This window comes from Mirounga leonina, unplaced genomic scaffold (genome assembly GCF_011800145.1).
Source record: "Mirounga leonina isolate KUSES-001 unplaced genomic scaffold, KU_Mleo_1.0 Mir_173, whole genome shotgun sequence".
Taxonomy (NCBI): Eukaryota; Metazoa; Chordata; class Mammalia; order Carnivora; family Phocidae; genus Mirounga; species Mirounga leonina.
This window is the reverse complement of record NW_023270447.1, coordinates 66,502,525-66,523,963: the sequence shown is the minus strand read 5'-3', so window position 1 is coordinate 66,523,963 and position 21,439 is coordinate 66,502,525. Positions and strand designations below refer to the sequence as shown.

Sequence of the window (21,439 nt, the reverse complement as noted above, 5' to 3'; positions counted from 1 at the left end):
CTCACCGTGGGGAAAATCTGGAAAACTGACTCTGTCCGGCAAAGAAACAGGCCCAGCCTCAGGCCACTATCCTGGGTGGGATGGGCAGGGCCTGAGCACGGGCAGAACGCAGACTTCCGCCCAGCCCGGCACCTGCCCACTTACCAGGACGCAATGATGGCACTGAGGGCCTCCAGGACGTCGGCGGCAGCGAGGCGCTGCTGGGGGTCGAGGACCAGCAGTTTCCGGATGAGACACACGGTGTTCTCGGAGACGCGCCCATCCCTGATGCGGCAGAGGGACAGGGCTCAGGCGGGGCCCGGGGCTGCTGGCTCCCTCCAACCCGCCACTGTTGTTCCCGCCCCTCCCCAGGGAGCGGGACTCACTCAGGGATGGTGTACTCCGCGGCCTTGATCTTGCGGAAGAGCTCCTGCGGGATGCTGTCGTAGAAGGGGAACTGGCCGTAAAGCATGGTGAAGAGCACCACGCCCAGGGCCCACATGTCGCTCGGCTTGCCCCGGTACGGCCGGCCTGGGGGGCACACGGACACGCGCCCACTCAGCCCAGGCCCGGGGACGGGCGAGGCCCCGGGCCTCCCTCAGCTTACCAGCCCCGTGCCTGAAATCCTAGCACGGGAGCCCCGCACTGCCTCCCAGGATGATGCCCCACCGAGGAGTGACCACCGAGGAGAAGGGACCACACTTGGCCTTGTGCAGGCCACCCACCGGCATACCAGCCCCGCTCTGCCAGACGGCAAGCTCTTGGGGCTGGGCCTGGGTCTACGGCCCCGGCACCCAGCCAAGCAGCTCCCAGAGCAGGCGGCCAGGAGCGTGTGTGTGGAACCAAGAGCTAACCGGCTCTGGGCCGCTCGGCCACCCCTGCCCCAGTCCCTATCCCCTCGCCCCAGAGCGCTTCGCCCTGTCTGCGAGGATCCCCTCCCCTGTTTACTTCCCGTCTCCCCCGCGAGAAGGTAAGTTCTCAGATGCAGGCGCCCTCTGCTTGGCGCTGAGCCCCGGTGCCCAGCAGGACTCCAATATTTGCTAGAGAAATGAATATCCATTTAAGTGAACTCTCTGTGCCGTTCCCTTCTCTGCAGAAGGGAGCGAGCATTTAAGCGAGCGCCACACTGTGATGGCATTGGAAGAAATGCTCTCATTTCCTTACGTGTCCGCCAAACTCCATGAATTATTTTCTCTCCTCTTCCAAAATGAGGCACAGGGATGTCACCTGTCCACCACCACACAGTTGACTGGAGAAACCCGGCTCCTCCCGCTCTCAGGGCAAGCCATTATCTACCACCTCCCATCGGCAAGCAGTACAACACCTCAAGCCTTGCAAAGTTGCCCACCCGCCCCGTCCCTGGGACAGCAGACTCAGCAGCAGCCCAGATCCTAGAATGTGACTCAGCTTCCCCTTGGGTGTGGAAGAGATGCCGCCGGGCACCTCAGTGTCCTCTCCTGGACAACCAGGATCCCTCCTATGGGTCCTGAAGCCGCCTGGGTGGCGCCGAATGCCTTTGGGGTAGGAGATACTGGTTCTGGAAGGCTCTCCAGGGCCACTGAAGGTCAAGCAGCTCAACCAGGTGGGTGTGTACTGCACATGTGCAAGGAAGTATCCTTACAGGCCTTGGCCTGTGCCTCCAGAAGGTACCACGGGCGTCCCTGACCTAGGCTATTACTTCATCTGTGAAGTGGGGCCAGGACGCTGACCTCACAGGGCTGCTTGGGGGAGTGAGCTGCTTTTTGCTCTGGCTGGTACAGTAGGTGACTTTGTGGAGATGAGCCTCTGCTAAGCTTTCTCTAAGGCTGTGTCACCCTGGCCCCTTTCCAATCCCCGAGGCCAAAGAGCAGTGTGGATGGCCTTGTGCAGCAGACCCCATGGTCAACCCCATGGTCAACCCCAGGGCAACCCCGTTCTCCTGGACCGTGCTCTGCCATGTGGGGTCATCACCAGAGTTCACCGTGCCACGACTTTTAGCTGCTGCGGCTGCAGGCGGTGTGGGCTCCCTCAGCCTGAGCCCCAGGACTTCTGCCCTGGCCTGGATGGGAGCTGAACAGCCCCCTCCAGCAGACAAGCTCCCCCAGGAGCTCTGCCTGGGCAGGTGACCTTGCCCTGAGCTTTGGCTTCCGAGAGGACTGAACTTCAAGCCTGCCTTTCTGTAATGATGATGCCAGCTAATGTTAATTAGCCAGACAGCAGGTTAAAGGCCTTCTTTAATCCCACGGACCTCATGAAGCGGGGGCTATTATCATCCCTGTTTTATAGATGTGAAACTCGAGGCCCAGAGAAGTCAGTAACTTTTCCAAGGTGACACAGTTATTGACCAGACTATAACTCTACGCGGACAAGGTCCTGTTTGCCTTTTCACAGCTCTGGGCCCGATGCCTGAGGCTGTGCTTGGAACGCAGAACCAACAAAGTGACAGGCCTCGACTCAGAGCCCGCAAGGCGGGACTTGTAGTCATCATCCTGCTTCAACCTCTTAACCATGTGCGGAGGCAGCAGTGTGTCCAATTTTGACCCAGGAGGGGACTGGGGCTCAGAGAAGGGGGCTGAAGGCCAGAACGAGAGCCGGATCTCGGGTCTCTGGGTCTAGGACTCTCTCTGAAGCAGTGGGTTCCTCTGTTTCGTCCTCTAAGACCCACATGAAGCTGGAAGAGCCAGGGAGAGGCCCCGGGCAGCTGAAGGAAGTGCGTGCGCGGGGAGGCCCCCTGGCCTGGCGTGGCGGAGGCGGCCTGACCACAGCCAGCCCTTCCAGCCCCAGCGTGCACAGTCACAGGCCCCAGCTCTTAGGCTGCGCTGAGGGAGGAGCCTGGTGCTTTGAGGAATCTCGTGGAGGGTGTCCAGGCTGGGCTGGTCCCTGGGGAGTTGGGGCGCAGCCCTACCACCTGGCTCCCTCTAGCAGAGGCCACGGTGACTCCAACATGTGGTAATGCTTCGGTGAGTGTGCTGGCCTGGGGATGGTGGCCCCGGAGGCACCCTGGAACCTCCGTGTGGAAAGGATGGGAGCAGACCTGAAGCCCTTGGTTCCCCAAGGAAAGACCCAATTTGGCAAAGGACACAGGGAAAGGAAAGAAAGCATCCCGGGAAACATGGGCTTGGGCAGGAGGCTGGCTGAGGCGTGAGCCTCAGTTCTCAGATTTACTCTTAGCTGTAACAAAGGGACTTGGAGTCTTTACCTCACAGGGCAGCTGTGGGGTCTTAAGCAGGTGATGCAGGTCATGTGCTCAGCACAGTGCCTGGTACTTAGCAATAGGATCAGCGGCTAATCGGTACATAACTGGCTTTTTTGTGTGCTGGCTGTTTCATCCCCACTAGAAAGTCAGCTCAGCGTTCACGGAAGCAGGGACATCTGTGTGCCTGTTCACTGTTGTATCTGAAGTGTCTAGAACGGGGGCCTTCTACAGGCCCTTGGAAAATTTGGGCGGGGGGAGGGAGGGGAGATGGAAGGAAGGAAGGGAGGGAGGGAGGGAGGCGGGAATGAAGGAACTAATGAAGGAACAGAACAAAGGGAGAGAGGTCTTGAAGACCTGCTCGTGGCTTCCTTTCGCACTTGAAAGGCGGGATGATGTTCTCCAGGGAACTTCCCTCCGGCCTTGCTGGTCTGGCCAAAGGCCGCTGCCTACCCCTCTGGCCTCCCCTTGAACCAGGCCCCCTGCCTGAGCCCCAGCTGCTGCCTCCTCCCAGTCACACCCCGAGTCCTTATCTGTCTTTGCAATCACAGCTCAAATGTCACTTCCTCAGGAAAGTCCTTCAAGTGCCCATTGTTCACACTCAGAAATAATCTCAGAGAGTCATTAACCCCGCACCAGAGTGAGGATTACCATCTTCCTCCCCCAGAAGACCCCAGGTTTTGAACACAGACAGTACTGGGCTGGACCACCGCTGAAGCCCCAGCACCTAGCCCAGGCTTCCCCCCTGGACACACACACGCTCTGCTGAAGGTATGAGCCACTGTGGGGCCCGGCGGTGCGGAGCCCTTGGGGCCCACTGTCTGGCTCGCCGCACGTACCGCTGAGCACGTCTGGGCTGATGTAGGCAGGGCTCCCCCTCTGGTCCTTCAGCAGGTCCCCCTCGCTCACGAGATGCTTCCCGAGGCAGAAGTTGGTGATGGTTATCCGATGCGTCCTGGGAGCAGGGGGGTAGAGAATGAACAAACGTCGTGTTGTACCCGTGGGCACCCAGCTGCCCCCCTGCCCGTCTCGCCCAGGGAGCAAAGGACTCACACCCACATCCCTTCCTGCTCCCCGGACCCCCACCGCCATCCCCGTGGCTGCATGAACAGTGCCATCGCAGCTGCTGAGCTGTCCCCTCGGCACCTGGGATCAGAGGCACTGAGTCACTCTGACCCAGTGAGTGCTCCAGAGGGGCTCCCCGGAACCTGCTGTCTGGGCTGAGCCTCGGGGCCACAGCTTAGCACTCAGAAGGACTTGCAGAGACTTCCCAAAACCACCTCACGGAACAGGGACATTTGGAATGACTGGAGCTCTAGTTCGGCTCCCTCATTTACACACAATGAAAAGGAAGGTCAGCAGGGCTCTGGAGTCCACCCATGGGGCCACTTTTGTCCCCCTGACCGATCCCTTTGGTCTCACCCTGGTCATTGTCAATCAGCATCCCGAACAGTACTAAAAACGAATGCTTACAGAGCACTTAGCAGGTGCAGGCCCTGGCTTGTGGGTCAGATATGGACTGTCTGCATTCGCCCCTCACAGGTGATGCAGTTTAGGTACAGAAAAACGAAGGGATCTGCTCAGGGTCATGGGGCTAGTGAGCAGGAAACAAGCCTGAGTCTGCTTGACCCCAGAGCCTGCACTCTGGATGGCCACCAGTTGGTACCTACGTGTCCCTGGGCACTGCCCAGCCCCTCAATTTCCCTTCAATTCCATCAAAGCTAACTCAGCCCTTGTCTTGGACTTCAGACTCTCCTTGGACCTAGAAGACCCCAGACTCCCCGGTCTGAGAGTCATGGGCGAGAGCAGCTTAGGGCTCAGATCCTTTTATGAAGCTCACAATGTACACAGAAGGAAGAGGCCCAGGGAGGATGCCTTACTCCACACCTGGGCGGTGGCGATGGGCAGCCCCTCCAAGAGGCCCCGTCGGGGAGGGCCAGTGAGGAAGGGCACCTCTCCGCCCACACGGGGCAGGGGCCACCTGCCTGGCTCTGTGTCACCTGGCTGGGCAAAGAAGCCAGAGGACGGCAGGAAGGGCAGCCCTGTGAGGGGCCTCCCGCCGCCTCTCACTGGCCGAGTCTCCAGGGTGAAGAGGGGGTCGGCTCAGAGGTACAGGGTGTGTGGGGCTGAGCACGGAATTCCCCAGGAGCTGTGACCAACAGGCTCGGCGAGCCCTTCGGCTATCTCGGGGAATTCTGCTGGCAAAGGGCTTGGTACAAAACAAAGGTTAGTCTGTCCTCTGCATTCCAAATGGAAACCTCGACTCACTCTGCACACAGGCCTGCCCTGTCAGATGCCACAGCAATCTGCCTGGCGGTCCCCAGGGCAGCCAGGGCTGGAGAGTGCAGGCAAAGGGTCTGGCGAAGGACACGGTGTCGGGAAGTGGATTGCTCCAGCTCTGGGCTGCCCACGTCACTGCCCTGGATGTGGGACTGTGCATCTGCAAGGCCCCCACAGAGCAGAAGGCCCACGGTCCGTCCCCCCACCTCAGCCGGCTGCCGCGGCGGGCAGTGTATCCTGCAGGGGCTCCCTGAGGCGCGAGACACTAGGAGGGGACCGCTCGGGGCAGGGTCTGGGGCGCTCGGGAGTTGGGATGCCCGGGCCCCAGGCCCAGCTCGGCCGTACCTTGGCTGCAGGACCGTGGGTACCTCATTTAATCTCTAATTAAACCTGTTTCCTCATCTGCCAAATGGAGAATATTAGCTGTGTGAGGGCCGTGTGAGGATGTGACAAGACAACCTCCGGGAAGACACAGAGCCGGGGGCCTGGCAACTAGTAACGGACTGCTAACAGCTAGCTCGGATGACCCTCTCCTCCTCAGACGGCGGGCACGGCTGGCTAGTGATGGGACACCCCAGCAAAGAGCCCATCTGAGGCGGCAGGCGAGGGGAGCCACGCTGCGGCCACAGGCCCCGGACCGAGCAGGCCAGCGCGGGCTGGGCCTCCCGCCAGCCTCGCTGCCCTCTGGGCCTGGGCCTGGGCCGGGGGTGCGAGGACACCGCGTGTGGCTGCGCGGCGGGGCCGAGCTGGCCCGCGGCGCCGAGGGTCCTGGAGGCTGGCCCACAGGAAACCACACGGTCAGCTCCGAGCCCTCCCGAAGCCTGGCCACGCTCCCCGGCCCTGCCACTACCGCCCGAGGCGATGGGTGGCGCCCAGACCCTTGGGAGCCCCGGACCCCCCAGGATCGTCCTGGCGGCAGGGGGCAAGTGCGGTGGGGGTGAAGGGAGGCAGCTCTGCGTGAGTCACTCTTTAGTTACGGCCCTTTGGGCTACCAGCGTTTTTCTCCTTTTCTAGGAACTTGGTGTGCAACTTGCTTATCCAAAAAGAAAGGAGGAAGAAGAACCCACAGCAGACCTCATATAACCCCAAAAGGGTATTTCAGGTTTCCACCCTTGCCTTTTCTCCCAGGCAGGGTGAACTCGTCATGGTAGCCGCCTCGCAAACACTTCTCCCTGTTTCCTCCCCTGAGGCCGCTCCGTTCTGTGAGCAACAGAGGAGCCTCCGGCTCAGAGTCAGGGCCCCGGCCTGGCGGGCAGGCGGGAGCTGGAGCTCCTCCAGGTCGGCCTTCGAACTCTGCAGGGGTGCGAGCGAGAAGGCAGGGGTGTGTGCCTGCAGATGCGCACGGGGCAGGGTGCGGCCCTCGCGCTCGGGCCCCCTGCGCTGCTGCCAGAGCACGAGTCAAGTGAGGGGCGGCCAGAATCTCCGTCTGCCCCAAGACCCCAAAAAGGGCATCATCAGATGAGAGGCAATGCAGCCAAGACACAGGGAGTGAGGGGCACCTGGGTGGCTCAGTCGTTAAGCGTCTGCCTTCAGCTCAGGTCATGATCCCAGGGTCCTGGGATCGAGTTCCGCATCGGGCTCCCTGCTCGGCGGGAAGCCTGCTTCTCCCTCTCCCACCCCCCTGCTTGTGTTCCCTCTCTCGCTGTGTCTCTCTCTGTCAAATAAATAAAATCTTAAAAAAAAAAAATTAAATTAAAAACCAGACACAGGGAGTGAGACAGGTCCTGGTGCTCCTCAATCCGAGGAAGACACCGGGCGCACACGCGCACGCGAGGAGCCGCTACAGCTCCACTGCCGGTACCCGAGAGGAGCCACACTTCCCGACTCTATTCCCGGGAGCGCGGCGGCCTGGGGGTCGGCGGACTTCCGTGGCTGGCGGCGCAGGGGCCCAGCGCGCGCTCCCACAAGCACCCTCGGGCTGCTCTGTTAGCTCAGTCGGAGCCAGCGCGGGGCTGCGGGGAAGGCCGCGGAGCACGTGGGCTCCGCAGCCAGATGCGCTCACGTGGTCAAAAGCCACGCCCCCTGGGTGTGGGCAGTGAGCCTGCCGTGCAGAGCAGGAGGGTACTGGGCCAACGTCCCACAGAAGGCCGGGGCCGCGGGTCCAAATAAGACGGCGCGCCCTCGGGGCGGGCGGGGTCCGGGTTCTCTAGCCCCTGAGCCCCCGGCCCAGGCTCCCGGCGGCCCGCGCCAGCCGCCCAACCCCCAGCAGGCCCCGTCCCCCCGGGAAGCGAGCCGCGGGGCGCTTACGACGGGCCCAGCCCCGTGAGGCGGTGCCGCGTCCCAGGCCAGTCTCTGCAGGGAGGTTTCATCACCTCCACCTCCATGAGGAGGCAACGGAAGCTCCGAGCAGGGCTTGCTGGCACAGCAGCCTCTCCATACGCCGATGAACCCATCACCCAACACGTAGTCAAACGAACTCCCGTGGCCTCGAGCGGAATGAAGAGGCAGCGCCGGGCTACGGGCCAGGTCTGACCCCCGAGCTTCCCCAGCTCCCTCCCTCGGCCCATCAAGGGTTCCAGCAGCCCTGGAATTTCAGCTTCCTTCTCTCCTCCCTGTGGAGCGTGACAGGGTCAGGTTTTCATGGCCTCACTTTCTCCAGCTGGCAAATCGTTACTCATCTTTCAGGGAACCGCCTCAGATGGCCAGAGTCTCTGCCCTCCTCCCCGGGCCCGCAGCCAGTGTTTTCTGGTTGGCGCCCCATCGCACGGTGGCTCTGGGAGACGGTCCATCTGTGGCCCTGGTGCCGGCTGGAGGTGGCAGAGGTGCGGTGACCTCCCCATGGTGTCGGGGGGTCTGGCCCCCAGGGGCCTATCTCCCTGCAGCTTCTCTTGTGCCCACTGTGGCTCTGGCCACTTCACAGGGACAGCGGGCCCCCTCCCGAGTGGGCGGCCACATGAGGGAACAAGTCACCACCACACCGCTTCTGCCGTGAGACCGGTGCCCGCCATCTGCAAGCCCCCAGACCCACTTCAGCACCTGGCAGTGAGGGGGTGGCAAGGGTGAGGGGGTGGCAAGGGGCTGGCTCTCCCCGTGGACAGCAAGGGAGGCAGCGGGCCCTTCCCAGCCCTGCACGTCTATGGCCGTGGTGGTGCCTGCCAGCGGTCCTGGGCCTCTATAAGGCTGGGGCCCCTCCATCTGTGGCCGGGGCCTCGTGTGATCTCCCTCTGCCACTGATGGACCGAGGGGGCTAGGGTGAGCCGCCCAGACCCCCTCTGAGATCGAGGCACTTTCTCCCTGCTGCTGAGAGCGACGGCTTCTGACCATTCATAGCTGCGTCCTTTTCCGGGAAGCCCCCTTAGCCAAAGGAAGCTGCCCTGGCCACGGCTAGCCCGCCCTGCCCTGGGCACAGCCCGCGTTCTGAGGCTGGTCGCAGTGGGCGTCCAGGGCCATGAGCCCCCTTGCCTCAATTTGGGGTATCTGAAGGGCCCCTGGCTCTCGAGTTTTCCAGGCTGAGGCCCGTTGTGACTGTACCACAGCTCTGCTTCTCCCTCCCAATCCCGCCCTTTGCCCCGAGAGCACTTCTTAGTAAACCTTCTGCACACACATCTCAGGGTCTGTTTCCTGGGAATCCGACCTATGACGAGAACTCATTTTGCTCACCTGTCATTCCTTCACTCATTTCTCCATTTTTTATAGTCATTTACTGAGCACCCACTAGATACACACAAATGAATGGTCCAAGGAGGATCTCTGGAATCCTTCCCAGAGCTCCCTTTCTGTGGCCTGTGGCCTTTAAGACTCCCCTTCTTCTTTTTCTTCTTTTTTTTTAGGCAGGCTCCATGCCCAGCATGGAACCGAATGTGGAGCCTGAACTCACAACCCTGAGATCAAGACCTGAGCCGAGATCAGGAGTTGGACGCTCAACCGACGGAGCCACCCAGGGGCCCCTAAGACTCCCCTCCTTCTAAGCAAGCACCGTATTCCCACGTGGCAAAAGGCAGAAGCAGGCATCCCATCCTCCAGTCCCTGGGATTCTCCTGCAGAAGCAGGCTGCTGTGAGTCGGAAACAGGGGGCACTGGAAGGCACTGGCTAGCTGAAGCACGTAGCCCATGCCAGCCGCAAGGTCACATCCCGACAGAGGAGGATCTTACCTCTTATTGAGCACCATGTTCCCAAGCTTCAGGTCTCTGTGCACAATGTTTTTCTGGAAAAGCAATAGGCACAAGGCTTGGACCATGAAGGACAGAGCCAGGGCTGGGCCCAGCCTGTAAGATGTGGGCTCTTCAGGGGTTTGGGGAGGCAGGAAAAAGTCCCTACGACATGTCTCTTTGGGCTCCTGCCTTGATTTGTCAGCACAGACAGATCAGGACCGTTCTAAGGCCTTATCAGCTATGGGTAGGGATAGGGTAATATGTGAACCCAGGCAGTCTCTGCCCTACTGGGGCGGTTTCCCCAGCTTTCTCCCCTCAGAGCGGCAGCCAACGGGGAAAACCACTCCTCTCTCCGCCTCCAGCAAACACCCCGCCGAGAAAACCACTAGCACCTGCCCGGATCTGCGGTCAGAGGTGAACGCTCACGGTTCTGGTGACCAAGCAGTGCAGGCTCAGCCTGCAGAAGCTACGTGCCTGGAAGAGGCCCAGGCTCTCCTCGCCGCACCTCGGGGGGCCTGACACCCCAACCCTAGGGAAAGCGGAGAGACAGGCTGTGGCTGCCTGAGGGGCATCCCACCGTCGTCACCTCCGCTGGGAGACTACAGGCTAGCCTCTCGAAGATGGGGAGTCACTCCACTGGGCTCTGCTGGGCGGCCCGGGCAGCGCCTCCCAGGCACTTGGGCTGAGGCCTGCCGCCCTGTGCCTCGCTGGCTACACAGGTCATCTAGCCACTTTCCTTCTGGACGTTCCAGCTGCAGAGCACACCTGCAGACCACCCAGAGCTGCTTCCACGGAGCAGCGGTGAGAAGGGTGGCCTTCTGTGGCAGTGGGGCCTGGAGGCTTCTCGGTCACCGGAAGCCCAGGACGGGCCAGCTAGAGGAGGAGGGATTGGGCGGGGGGGGTGCCCAGGGCCTCACCTGGTGCAGGGCTTCCACCACACGCACCACGTCGTAAAAGATGACCACGGTCTCCCGCTCGCTGAGCCTCTTCTCCTTGATGACGTAGTGCTGCAGGTTGATCAGGTCGGCGGTCTTGTCGCTGAAGTCGTGCGCACAAAGGCAGTCGAGGACAAGGCAGATGCGCTTCTTCATCTTCTTAATCATTCGGCTGGATTCTGTGTCCTCGACAATTTCACAGGTGCGGTCCTGGGAGGCAAGGGGGCGCACAAGGGCTTGGTGTGGGCCCGCAGGTCCAGGGCCGGGGGTCGGGGAGTCTCCTCTGCAGCTGGAGACACACACCAACGCCAAAGCCTGGAACGAGCTGCACATGTGCGGGGGTGGCGGCCTGGGCCAGGGGCTGACGTTAAAGCTTCGTGCTCCGATCCCAATGCAAAGGGTTCGGATCAGGGCTGAGCATTTGTAATGCCAAAGGGACCTCTGGGTCCAGGGTACGGGCAGCAGAGCCGGGGCCCTGGGGCATCCCCACTCCGTGGCACTCCCAGAGGTTCCAGCCATGGCCAAGTCCGAGACAGTAGAAGTGAGGCGTTCTGTGTGTCCAAGACAACTGCTTTCACATGGGAGCCGAACTCCTGGGCAGCCACGGAACAGTGGGTAAGGCAGGGTTCAGGCCCCAGCTCCTGCTCATTCCAGCTGTGGGACGTGGGGCAGTTCACCTCACTTCTCCAAGTCTCCGGTCCCTCATCTGTCAAAGGGAGCCGGCACCCTCCCTCCCAGGTTGTCCAGAGACTACGGGAACCCATGCCAGTGCTCAGGAGGTGGGTCCTGCTACCAGCGCGCGGTGTTAAGTGCTGGGCCCGTTTTCCTTGCGGAAAAGATATTTCTTTTTCTTTCTTTCTTTTTTAAAGTAATCTCTACAAGCAGCATGGGGCCTGAACTTACAACCCCGAAATCAAGAGCTGCGTGCTCTACCGATGAGCCAGCTTGGGGAGATGCTCAGTGTCAGCCCCAGCAGACCGACGCTTGCCTCCGGGGAACTCCCGGGGACTGAACAGCCACGTTTCTGCTTCGGAGCGTGACCACACCTCTCATTCTCTCTTCCCCAGAGGCCCAGCGGTGTCTGGCACACAGGTGACTCTAGAAATGCTTCTAATCACCCAGCTTCTATTATCCAAGAGGATACAAAGCAGGGCCAAGCTCTGGCAGCTGTCAGAGGTGAAGCACTGAAGACTCATGATTACCCTCGGTTTGGTTTCATGTGGAAGGGAAATGCTGATTTTCAGAGTTGTTTCTAATCACATATCTAAGAATAAAGACCTTGGTGGGGTGTGCGGGGGGTGGGGGGGCATCTTCCCTTTATCTAGCCCAAGAACTCAAGCTGACAAGGAAGTAACGCGACGAGTATGTGCAGGGACCGCTCAGGCTGCACACACGCCCGCTCACCTTCCCGACCGCCTCGTGGGGCAGGGGTCCATCACTACCTCCATTTTACAGATGAGGAACCTGAAGTGTAGGGACGGGAAGTGACTTGCCCGAGGTCACACAACCTGACTCCAGGGCCGCCGGCTCCCAAACCTCTGTGGCTCCCTGCCCCCACACTGCCTCTCAAGTGCCGGGTCCATTGGGCAAGAGTGGCCCTGGCCAGCTTGTCTAGCCGAGGGCCCTGCAGAAGCTCTGCTGGGGGCCTGAGCAGGAGGCCTCCTGAGCGTCCTGAACCAGGCCTTCCTCATTTCTGGAGACACAATTTCGGTTTGGCCCCGAGGAGGGCTCTTTTCAGGGTACAAGTTACTCATTCGTACATTCCCTAAGAGACCTGGAACCCCCGAGGATACTTGCTCAACTAACTGGGATGCCTGGGCAGGCAAAAGGACTGTCAGTACTAACACCAACTGTGGGGTCCACAGGTGGCCCACAACGCTCATCCCTCCTCGTTGCCCCCCTCCCACCCTGGCCTGGCCCATCCTGACACGACACAACAGGAAAGAGCCCAGGCGTCTTTAAATGACTTCATGCTTTCCTCCCTTCTCGGAAAAGCGGCTCTCCAAAGAAAGGGGCGCTCCCGCTGGGCAGCGAGCCTCACTGCAGGGGGGCTGCAGCAGCTGGTGTGGCCAGAGCCTGACCGCCAGCCCAGCCCCCCCAGGGAGTCCTGGCGCACCCAGCATGCAGGGCTCCCAGGCAGTCGCGTGGGCGAGCTGCTCCAAGTACAGCTGTGGCCCCAGCAGGGCCAGCCCCAGGAGCCAGCCAGGGGCAGGGGGTTGGGGGGGACAGGCAGCCCCCTCTGCCACTCACCTGGAAGAGCCCATGGTGGTGAACCACGCCGTCCTGCGTGTGGAGGAGGGAGAGCAGAGAGTACTCGGTGTGTAACAGCATCTTGCCTTGCCTCTCCTCTTGGCTTTCTATTCCTTGGTCCCCCCTCTCCTCAAGGGTAAGGATCTTTAGGAAGGCACACACACAAAAAGACCAAAAACCCAAAAAAGAAACCTTACTTTACAAAGCAGAATGACGCGAGCAGGAAGAGCAGGGGGCTCGCGGTCGGGCCCGCAACACCTGCACGCACACTCCCACAGGCACGTGTGACGTTCGAGGTTTTTCTTAACGTGACGGCAGTATGATTCCTGCTCTGAGCGCAGGCCTGTTCAGAGCGAGGCTGCGTGAGCCCGGCCGCCTCCCGGGAAGAAACGGTGCTAGTCTTGTTCGCAGGTGGTGTGGGTGTGAAGGTGGCGAGGAGGGGAGAGCAGGCTGGCTGGCCAGCCCCTGGGGCCCGAGCCAACCCCGCCCTGGGCGCCTCACTCACCTTCAGCTGATAGAAGTCATCGGTGCCATCTTTCCTCGCCAAACACTGCACAATGCTTGGCACCGGGGAGTTGCCCAGACGGGGACCTACGGCACACAGAGCCCCGGGCTTACTTTTCCGAGCCCCGCTCTCGTGGCACCACGTGGTCTTCCCACAGTTCACAGCCACGGAGTGACCTCCCCCCAAGTCTTCTGGTGGAGGGTTCTCAGTCTCCCCTCCAACAATGGAGAAGCATGTGCGCACGTGCCTGAGGTACACCTGGCTTTTACAGGCCCGGCTTGCAAAGGGAGGGGTTTTCAACAGTGGGGGTGTCATGGAACCTCCGAGGAGCGAGTGGTAAAAGCAGAGATCCCAGCGGCAACCTGGAGCCTCTGAATCAGCACCTCCGGGCTGAGGAACTATAGCTTTGGGAGCCCCCCCGGTCGTCTGAGGTGGCCGCCTAGACCCCGTCGGAGCCCAGGTTTGGGGAACTTCTGTACTCCCGGAGGTGGACACTGCTCGCTGTCCTTTGCCGGCATCCCGCCTGAGCGTTCAGAGCGGAAGTCACACAAGGTCACAGCGTCACTGCCCTCAACACAGTCGAAACTTTTTTGGCTTCTGAGGCCTTGTGTGGTTTGGTTCCTGCCCACCTCACTGATTATGATCCCCCACCCCCTCGCCAATATTCCAGTTACACTGGGCTCTTAAGTACTAACTTGTTTAGCCCGTTCCTGCCCCTGGGCCTTTGCATTTGCTGTTTCTTCCATCTGGAATGCTCTCCCCCTGTGTTTCACATGGCTGGATCCTTCTCCTCCTTGGGAGTCAGCCCAAATATCACTTCCTCATATGGAACCTTCCTTGTACACACTCCCTGTAACCCGTCCCACTCTCACATCGTCTTGTTTACTTCCTTCAAGGCACTTACCGCCCTGCTGATGATCTTGTGCGTTGTTTACTCTGTTTCTTTTTCCAACTAGAATGTTAAGCTCTGTGAGGGCCGGAACTTGTCTGTCCCGTTCACTGCTGCGCCCCTAGCACACAGCCCAGGCCCGGCAAACGGTAGGCGCCGGGAACTATCTGCCCAACGGCTGGGGCTGGAGCTGTCCCTGTGCCCAGAAGTCCGAGACGCCGCCCCAAAGCAAAACTCATAACCAGTCTCCGGTGTCCTCAGAGCCCACTTCACCCCTGCAACCCTGAGCACAGCAACCCCGATTTGTTGGGCCTCCAACGTCACGCAGAAAGGCCCTGCTGCTCTTCTGGACCACCGGGCACACCTAATTCCGCAGGACTTCTGTGCCAATTTTACAAGAAATCTGGAGGGCTATACCAGATGCCCTGTGGAATGAATTGTGCCCTCCAAGAATGGTCAAAGAAATGCCTTGGATGATGGGCCTTGGGTTCTGATGCAGCTTGTGTGCGCCTGTGTGTGCCATGGGCTGGGGGGCAAATGGGGTGCTCTGGGGGAAGAGACAGTCTAGCTCTCAGCTGGAGCTGATCGAAGGCTGGCGAGGCTACAACAAAAATGACAACTCGGGTACAGCGTGACCTGTGACCTAAGGCTCTGGGTCTTCCACTGGCACAAAGGGGCTGTACTTAGAGCCCCGAGGCTGGGGCCCCGCACGGTGCACTGTGGTGGGTGTGGCACTCCGCCCCGCACGGCTGCCCATCGGACTGCGCCTGCGCCCGCACCCCTGCCCCCCGCAGCCCAGCCCACCCGGCGGGCAGAGGCTTACCCAGGATGAATGGTCCAGCTCTCTTTGCATTATTTCCAGAAATGCCACCTCCTAGAGCCTTCGCCCTGGATGACGTTTCCCCAGCTCCTCTGTCCGATGCTCTCCGCTTCATTCTCAGCTCTAGACAAGACAGAGAAGAGCCCTTCTCCCTGAGCAAGTCAGCGAGTTTCCTCACGCGAACGGAGCCTGCAAGTCTCTGACTTGGGGATGCGTCACACAGCTGCTGCCGCCACCTCCTCCCCCTCCCGGAGGAGCATCGAAGGTTCCCAGTGACAAAGAGCCACAGCTCCTTTCCTTGGCATTAATCAGGGGCTCACGGGGGATGTCCCTCCAGGCCGCCCATGCTGGCTATGGAGGGGGCAGCCAGCCCGTCTCAAAGGTGCCAGTCAAATGCAGAGAGGATGGCACTGGCTTTGTGCAGATGCAAACTGGGGTCCCCACGAGACCACCCCAGAGACAGAGAGGGGAGATGGCCTGGAAGCGACTGTTCCCAAAGTGAGGCCTTTCCCCCAAACACCTGCAGCCGAGTGGCCTGAGGTACTGAATCCTGGGTCCCCCTGCACCCCCACTGATCTGATCTCTGGGGCATGGTGGGGAGGGCGGCTGGGGGCCTCCCAGGCCCACCAACTGTGAGGATGGCTGCCCAGGGGATCTCCTCTCTCAAACTCCCGACTCTTAGGTCCTCTCTTATGGAAGAACACCCAGAGTAATCAATGGGGGGGGGATCTACTTTCTCTTCTCTTTGTCCTATTTTCAATTTTTTCTTTAATTACTTTTACGAAAAGCATATACTGTGCATTTAAGGGCCAGTGAAAGGGCCCTGATGGAGGTCACTGAGCGCCTGGCTCCACCTGGAAATCCCTGCCTCCTCTAGGGTTAAGATGAAAGATGGACACAGGTGCCAGATTCTAGAACATAACCTCTGGATGTGGATTAAATAAGACAAGAGAGTGGCTCCTTTTGGCTGCTTACAGTTAACAGCTCGGGGAGGCAGTGTCCTGGACATGGGGCAAGGAGGCAGGGCAGAGGGCCACAGGGATGCCCAGGGAAGGCCGGCTGCCCGGCCCTGTGGAGGGGCCCTTGGCCCTCAGGTAGCTCAGGGAAAACTTCCCTGTGGAGGTGATACTGGAATGGGCCGGGCAAGGGGCAAGGTCATGACAGGCAGAGGGACCCAAGTGAGCAAACCCACACGGGTAAGAAATGGCACAGAAGCAACAAGCTCCAAGGAGTTTGTGTTGCCGGAGCGTACAGCATGAAGCAAGGGGTGGCGAGAGGCGACCCAGAGGGAGGGACAAGGGCCAGATCTGGGGGACCTGATGGCCAAGTTAGTAGTGCAGGCTTTATCCTTCCATGAAAGGCTTGGGGACACTGAACCCTAAACTTCCATAATTTTTTTCTTCATATGGAAGTAATTAGCGTTCCCTGCAGAAACATTAGAAAATACAGATATGCAAAAATAAGAACACAAGGTACCCATAATCTCAGCATCCAGATGTAGTCACTGTTAACATTCGAGCAGACTTTCCTGTATGCTCACGTGAGCACGCTTCTAGTTTTCATTATTACCAACATTTGGACCACACTGTGGTACCATTTTGTAAGCTTCCTTTTCTCCCACCTAAAATACATGATGAGGGTAAATTTTATGGTAGGTGAAATATATCTCAGGAAAGCTGTAAAAAAAAAATCATTAACATCCCTACATGACAGTATCCTGTAGCGTCACTTGAAATATCTATACAGTCTCCCTGGTAAGAATAAGGGCGCCTGGGGTGGCTCAGTTGGCTAAGTGTCTGCCTTTGGCTCAGGTCATGATCCCAGGGTCCTGGGAGTCTGCTTCTCCCTGCTTGCCCCTTCCCCTGCTTGTGCTTGAGTGCTCACACTCTCTCTCTCTCACTGACAAATAAATCTTAAAAAAAAAAAAAGTTTAAATGTTTACGTAGTTCTCTTTTCCTTTAGTTTGTTTGGCTGTTATTCCTGGAAGGCTGCCCCTTTCTACTCTGAGACAGGTGCACATTCACTAGTTAGCTTAAGTCTTCATATGCTACCTTTTTGGCCCTTATTTCAGACCCCAGGAGACTGACTCCAGCAGTGAAATGGAAAGCAGGAGAGACAGCCTGGCACACCTCTACTCCAATCTACCAGGCTTGCCTCCCATCAAGCCCCAATTTGTTTTCAGAGCTGTGCCACTGAGGAGCAGACCCATGATTTCATTCTCAGAGTAACTAGGACCACATAACTCAGTAGGCCGTGACAGTCCCCAGATGGAGCAGAAGCTAGTCAGGCTCGGCCATGACTTCTGCCAAAGAGGCTTATGGTAGAGACAGATTCTAAGTCATCCATACAAAAGCACGGAAGAATGAAACTGCTTCTAGAAAAATCTTAAGAAGCTGGGCAGTAATGTGTCCGCAACAGTGTTCCTGCTCTTTGCCTGGCTAACTTCTATGCATCCCTCTCAATTTAAATATCACCTCCTCAGAAAAGCCTTCCCTGCTATCTGCCCCACCACTGGGTCCCAGTTACTCTATCGTGGAATTTCTATTCATAGCACTTTCCATATGTTGTGATTATGTATTTGTGTGTTTGTATGCTTAATGTCTTTCCCCACCACTAAAAATTCCACAAGGAAAAAAAAAATACGTGTGTGTGTGTGTGTGTGTGTGTGTATGAAACCACTGCACCCCCAGCTCCTGGGCCACGCCTTCCCTCCAGCGAGAGATGGCTCTCCCTGGGTCAGCAGCCCTGTGTGGGAGCTGCCCCTGCCCTGGGAGCTAGGCTGGTTTCACATCCCTTCTGGCCTCTTTGCTGTCCTCCCTGCAGCACTAAGCCCCCCGGTCTTCCTGGTTCCCTGGAGAGCACCACGGAGGCCCCATCGTATCTGTGTAGACGCCGCCCGGACGCCTCCGCACAGGCACGGTCTAGACGACAGTTTGTGGGGAGCAGCTGCGGCACAGACAAGGAGTGGGCTCAGCCTGACCCCACCCGCCCCACTCGGGATTCAGCGCAAGCGAATGGCTTGGGAACTGCTCCAAGATGTAGGCTGACAGAAGGGTGGGAGCAGACGGGCCGGGAGAGGGAAAAGATGCTGGCAGGGGAAGTGGTAGCAAGGCTGTTTCCCTTCCTGAACATCCACTGCTGCCACCAGGGCCGGGGAGCAAAGGAAGCAGTGGGCCAGGCAGACCCGGAAAATGTGGAAGCTGCCTCAGGCTCGCTAGAGGGGTGAGCAAAGACAAACGTCCTAGGACAGACCCTCCCGTCCTCCACCCCTCCACCCCCCACCTGAGGCACAGGGAGGATGTGCCCCACCCTCACATCACCCTCATGGGTCCCCTTCCAGAGAAACACCTGCAAACGGCCCACCAATGCTCCCGTGGGGGACGCTGCTTTGAGGGATCCCGGCTTCATGGTGAGATCGACGAAGTAGAAGCTCTGGCTACCCTGGTCTAGAAGGACCTGGGGCCAGGGCCCTCCAGAGACACTGCTCCTCAGGCTGGGGTGAAGGGCCTGGGCCCAGTCTGGCTAAGGGGCAGCCATTTGCCTGGGTGTTTCCTGGGCCTACTGTTCAGCTCTCCAGGAACTCAGCTGTCCTGCCTTAGAAGTCTCTGGAGCTTTAAATCTGTCAACTATTCCGTGTGCTACCCTCCTAAGTTAGCCCCAGTTCCCTTAGAACCGGCCCTCACCGGGAAGCTCAGTGAGGCAACAACGGGGCTGAAGGGAGGAGGCAGGGCACTCTATGGCAGGACATGGTTCAACATGGCGGACACACCATCAACCACAAAAGGAGGTGGGTCACAAAGAGATGGTGCTGAGGCTCCCCGCCAGCTCAGCCTTCCCCAGTTCCACCCACTACAAAGCAGCTGAAGCCTGGCCAGACCAAGGAGGGGCCCATCACTCACACCCAGAAGTATCCCCTGCACGGAGGTTCCCAGGCGCCCCAGGGAGCAGACACCCACACATGCCCAGAGCCAGAGCGAGCCTCCCATCCCCCACAAGCATGAGGGGCAGCGATGGAGCCCGCCCACTGTGCCCGCAACCTCGTCTGGGCTTCTTGCTGCAACCTCTGGGTTCCTGGAGAGATGGGCGACCCTGCACACCAGCCCAGTGAAGGCAGAGGGCAAGGCCAGTCTCCGCAAGCAGCCGGCAGCACAGCCTGGCCCGCCGGGCGTCTCTGTGTGTACGGTAGCAGGGGCAGCTGATGGCCGCAACGTGTCAGCAGCTTCCCGTGCCTGCGAGGAGCCGAAGGGCTGTGTCTACACTGCAGGGTCAGGCTGAGCCGATGGTGTCAAGATTCAAGCCGTCCCTGTCAGCAGCCCCTCCACCCACCCCCATGTTTTCTGGCTCTGTCCAAACAAACCAAACCAAACCAACAAATAAAAAGTCCCTGAGTTCTGGACTTGGTGCAGACCTCTGTCTTCTGGACTTGACCTCTGGTAGTGTCTACTCAAGGCAGGCACCCCGCATCTCTGTTCAGCTCACATGGCACCTAGAAGTGAGCACAGAGCTCCCACCCATCTCTGGCCTCAATCCTATTGGCCACACATGTGTTAAGGGTCTGGGTGTCTAGACCCACACTTGACCCCAGGAGGGAGGGAGCAAAGCATCTCGGCTGAGAGAACAGTAAGGGGGCACAATTAATATGGTGAGAGCAACGCATCTCAGGCTTTTTCACAGCACAACACAGACAGAACCATTTGTACGACACTCGGGGGTAAAAGAACATGGGACCCTAGCCGTCCTGTGCCTGACCCAGGCACCTGCAGGCTGAAGGGATCACCATCTTGATCCACATAACCCACACTGGCTGGGAACCTCTGAGTCAGAGCAAGTCAATCCTGGTTCAAACCCCAGCACCATCACTTAGTAGCGGTAAGATCTTGGACAAGTTACTTAGCAACTACAAAATACAGAGCACAACACCTACCTTACGAGGCTGGGCTAAGGATTAAGTAAGATAACCCATGCAAAAGGTTTAGCAGAGCACCTACCAGCATATTGTAAGCATGTGGTAGCTTGCGCTATTCTTAGCTTAAACACAGTAGCTTTGTATTTCTCCTACCCAAAGAGAAAGGGATTGTTACTTAATAGGCACTGAGTGGGGGGAGGGGAGGGTACCCAGAGGGAAGGCTTAAGAGACCTTGAACCTGCCACTGGGCTGTTGGCCTGGGGGGCGGCCCTGGGGGCTAACAGGGCTGTTGAGGAGGGGAGGGGTGCCAGGCAGCAGGAGAGGGCACAGGCACTCAGCGTCTCGGGCTCTCACTCGGCTCATGGGTCCAGGGGGAAGCAGGGGCTGGAGCACGGGCAGGCAGGTACCAACCCGGGGCACAGTAAGGGACTGTCCAGAGTCTGAAATTAAGACCTAGTGCCTCTAGTCCGGGATGTGCATTTGTCAAAACGACTGAACTGTATAATGAAAGGATCTGGGAAACTCATCGTGTGTATATATATATATATATATACCTCAATTTTTTTAAAAAAAGCAAGCTTCGACCTTAACCAAATGGTCAAAGTTAATATCACCAATAACAGAACTGACATCATATTACTCCTGAGGCAACATCAATTTATGGTTATTATTTTGCCCCCAATGTATAGCCTGAATGTGATCATGAGACGAACCCAAATTGAGGGACATTCAACCCAAACAGGCCTGTATGCTTCAAATACACAGTGATGGGGACGCCTGGGTGGCTCGGTTGGTTAGCACCTGCCTTCAGCTCAGGTCATGATCCTGGGGTCCTGAGATCGGGCCCTGAGTTAGGCTCCCTGCTCAATGGGGAGTCTGCTTCTCCCTCTTCCTCTGCCCTTCCTGCGCTGTGCCCTGTCTCTCAAATAAATAAAATCTTTTTTTTTTTTTTTTTTGTGGGCAGTAAAGCAAGGTTTATTGAGCTAAAGCAAAGTGATAAATACAAAGCTCCCAAGGAAGGAGGGGACCTGAGGGGGTTGCCCTCAAATAAATAAAATCTTAAAAAAAAACACATTAAAACAGAACAAAACAGTGATGGATAAAGGAAGACTGAGGAACCAGTCTAGATCAGTGGAGACTAAAGACATAAGACAAGTAAATGCAGTGTGAGATCCTGGGAGTTATGACTGGGCAACGGACAAAATCTAAATACGGACTGTATGGATGTTAAATTTTCTGAATTTGAAAACTACACTATGGTTACGTGGGAGAACGTCCTTGCTCTTAGGTGAGAGATGCTGAAGAGTTTGGGGGTGAGGGGTCACGATGCCTGCAATTTACTCTGAGGTCAGAGACAGGAGAAAGTGCGAGCTGCTGGATGGAAGAGCTCCCAAGGCCCTGGAGGAATCTGTTGTCCAGATTCACAGAGTCAAAGGGACTCCTTGTGGGGACACAGTCCCCAGTGGCAGGCCGGGGGGGTCTCATCCTTGTGGGGCAGAGGCAGGCTGGGAGGAACAGTAGTTGCGTCTAGAATGCCCCCGTTCCGCCCCTGCAAACATTGTGCTAAAGGGAAAAAAGAGGCCTTTGTGCCATCTCCAGGTCTGCCACCTG

At 58.4% G+C, this 21,439-nt stretch overlaps 1 protein-coding gene across 3 annotated transcripts in view; it reads right to left on the bottom strand.

Moving 5' to 3' along the window:
- STK40 (serine/threonine kinase 40) overlaps positions 1-21,439 on the bottom strand; it is a 37,945-nt gene that overhangs the window by 3,875 nt on the left and 12,631 nt on the right. Inside the window, exons 2-10 of one of the 3 annotated variants that reach the window (XM_035019090.1) lie at positions 16,399-16,543; positions 14,926-15,045; positions 13,214-13,299; positions 12,709-12,852; positions 10,441-10,668; positions 9,524-9,576; positions 3,991-4,106; positions 366-510; positions 145-264 (exon numbers count right to left, since the gene is read on the bottom strand). In XM_035019090.1, coding sequence (XP_034874981.1) covers positions 145-264; positions 366-510; positions 3,991-4,106; positions 9,524-9,576; positions 10,441-10,668; positions 12,709-12,852; positions 13,214-13,299; positions 14,926-15,045; positions 16,399-16,402 — 1,016 coding nt within the window. In that variant the 5' untranslated portion in view covers positions 16,403-16,543. Of the gene's footprint in view, positions 1-144; positions 265-365; positions 511-3,990; positions 4,107-9,523; positions 9,577-10,440; positions 10,669-12,708; positions 12,853-13,213; positions 13,300-14,925; positions 15,046-16,398; positions 16,544-21,439 lie in introns of those variants that run through there. The other 2 variants (XM_035019091.1, XM_035019092.1) reach the window with 2 other exon arrangements.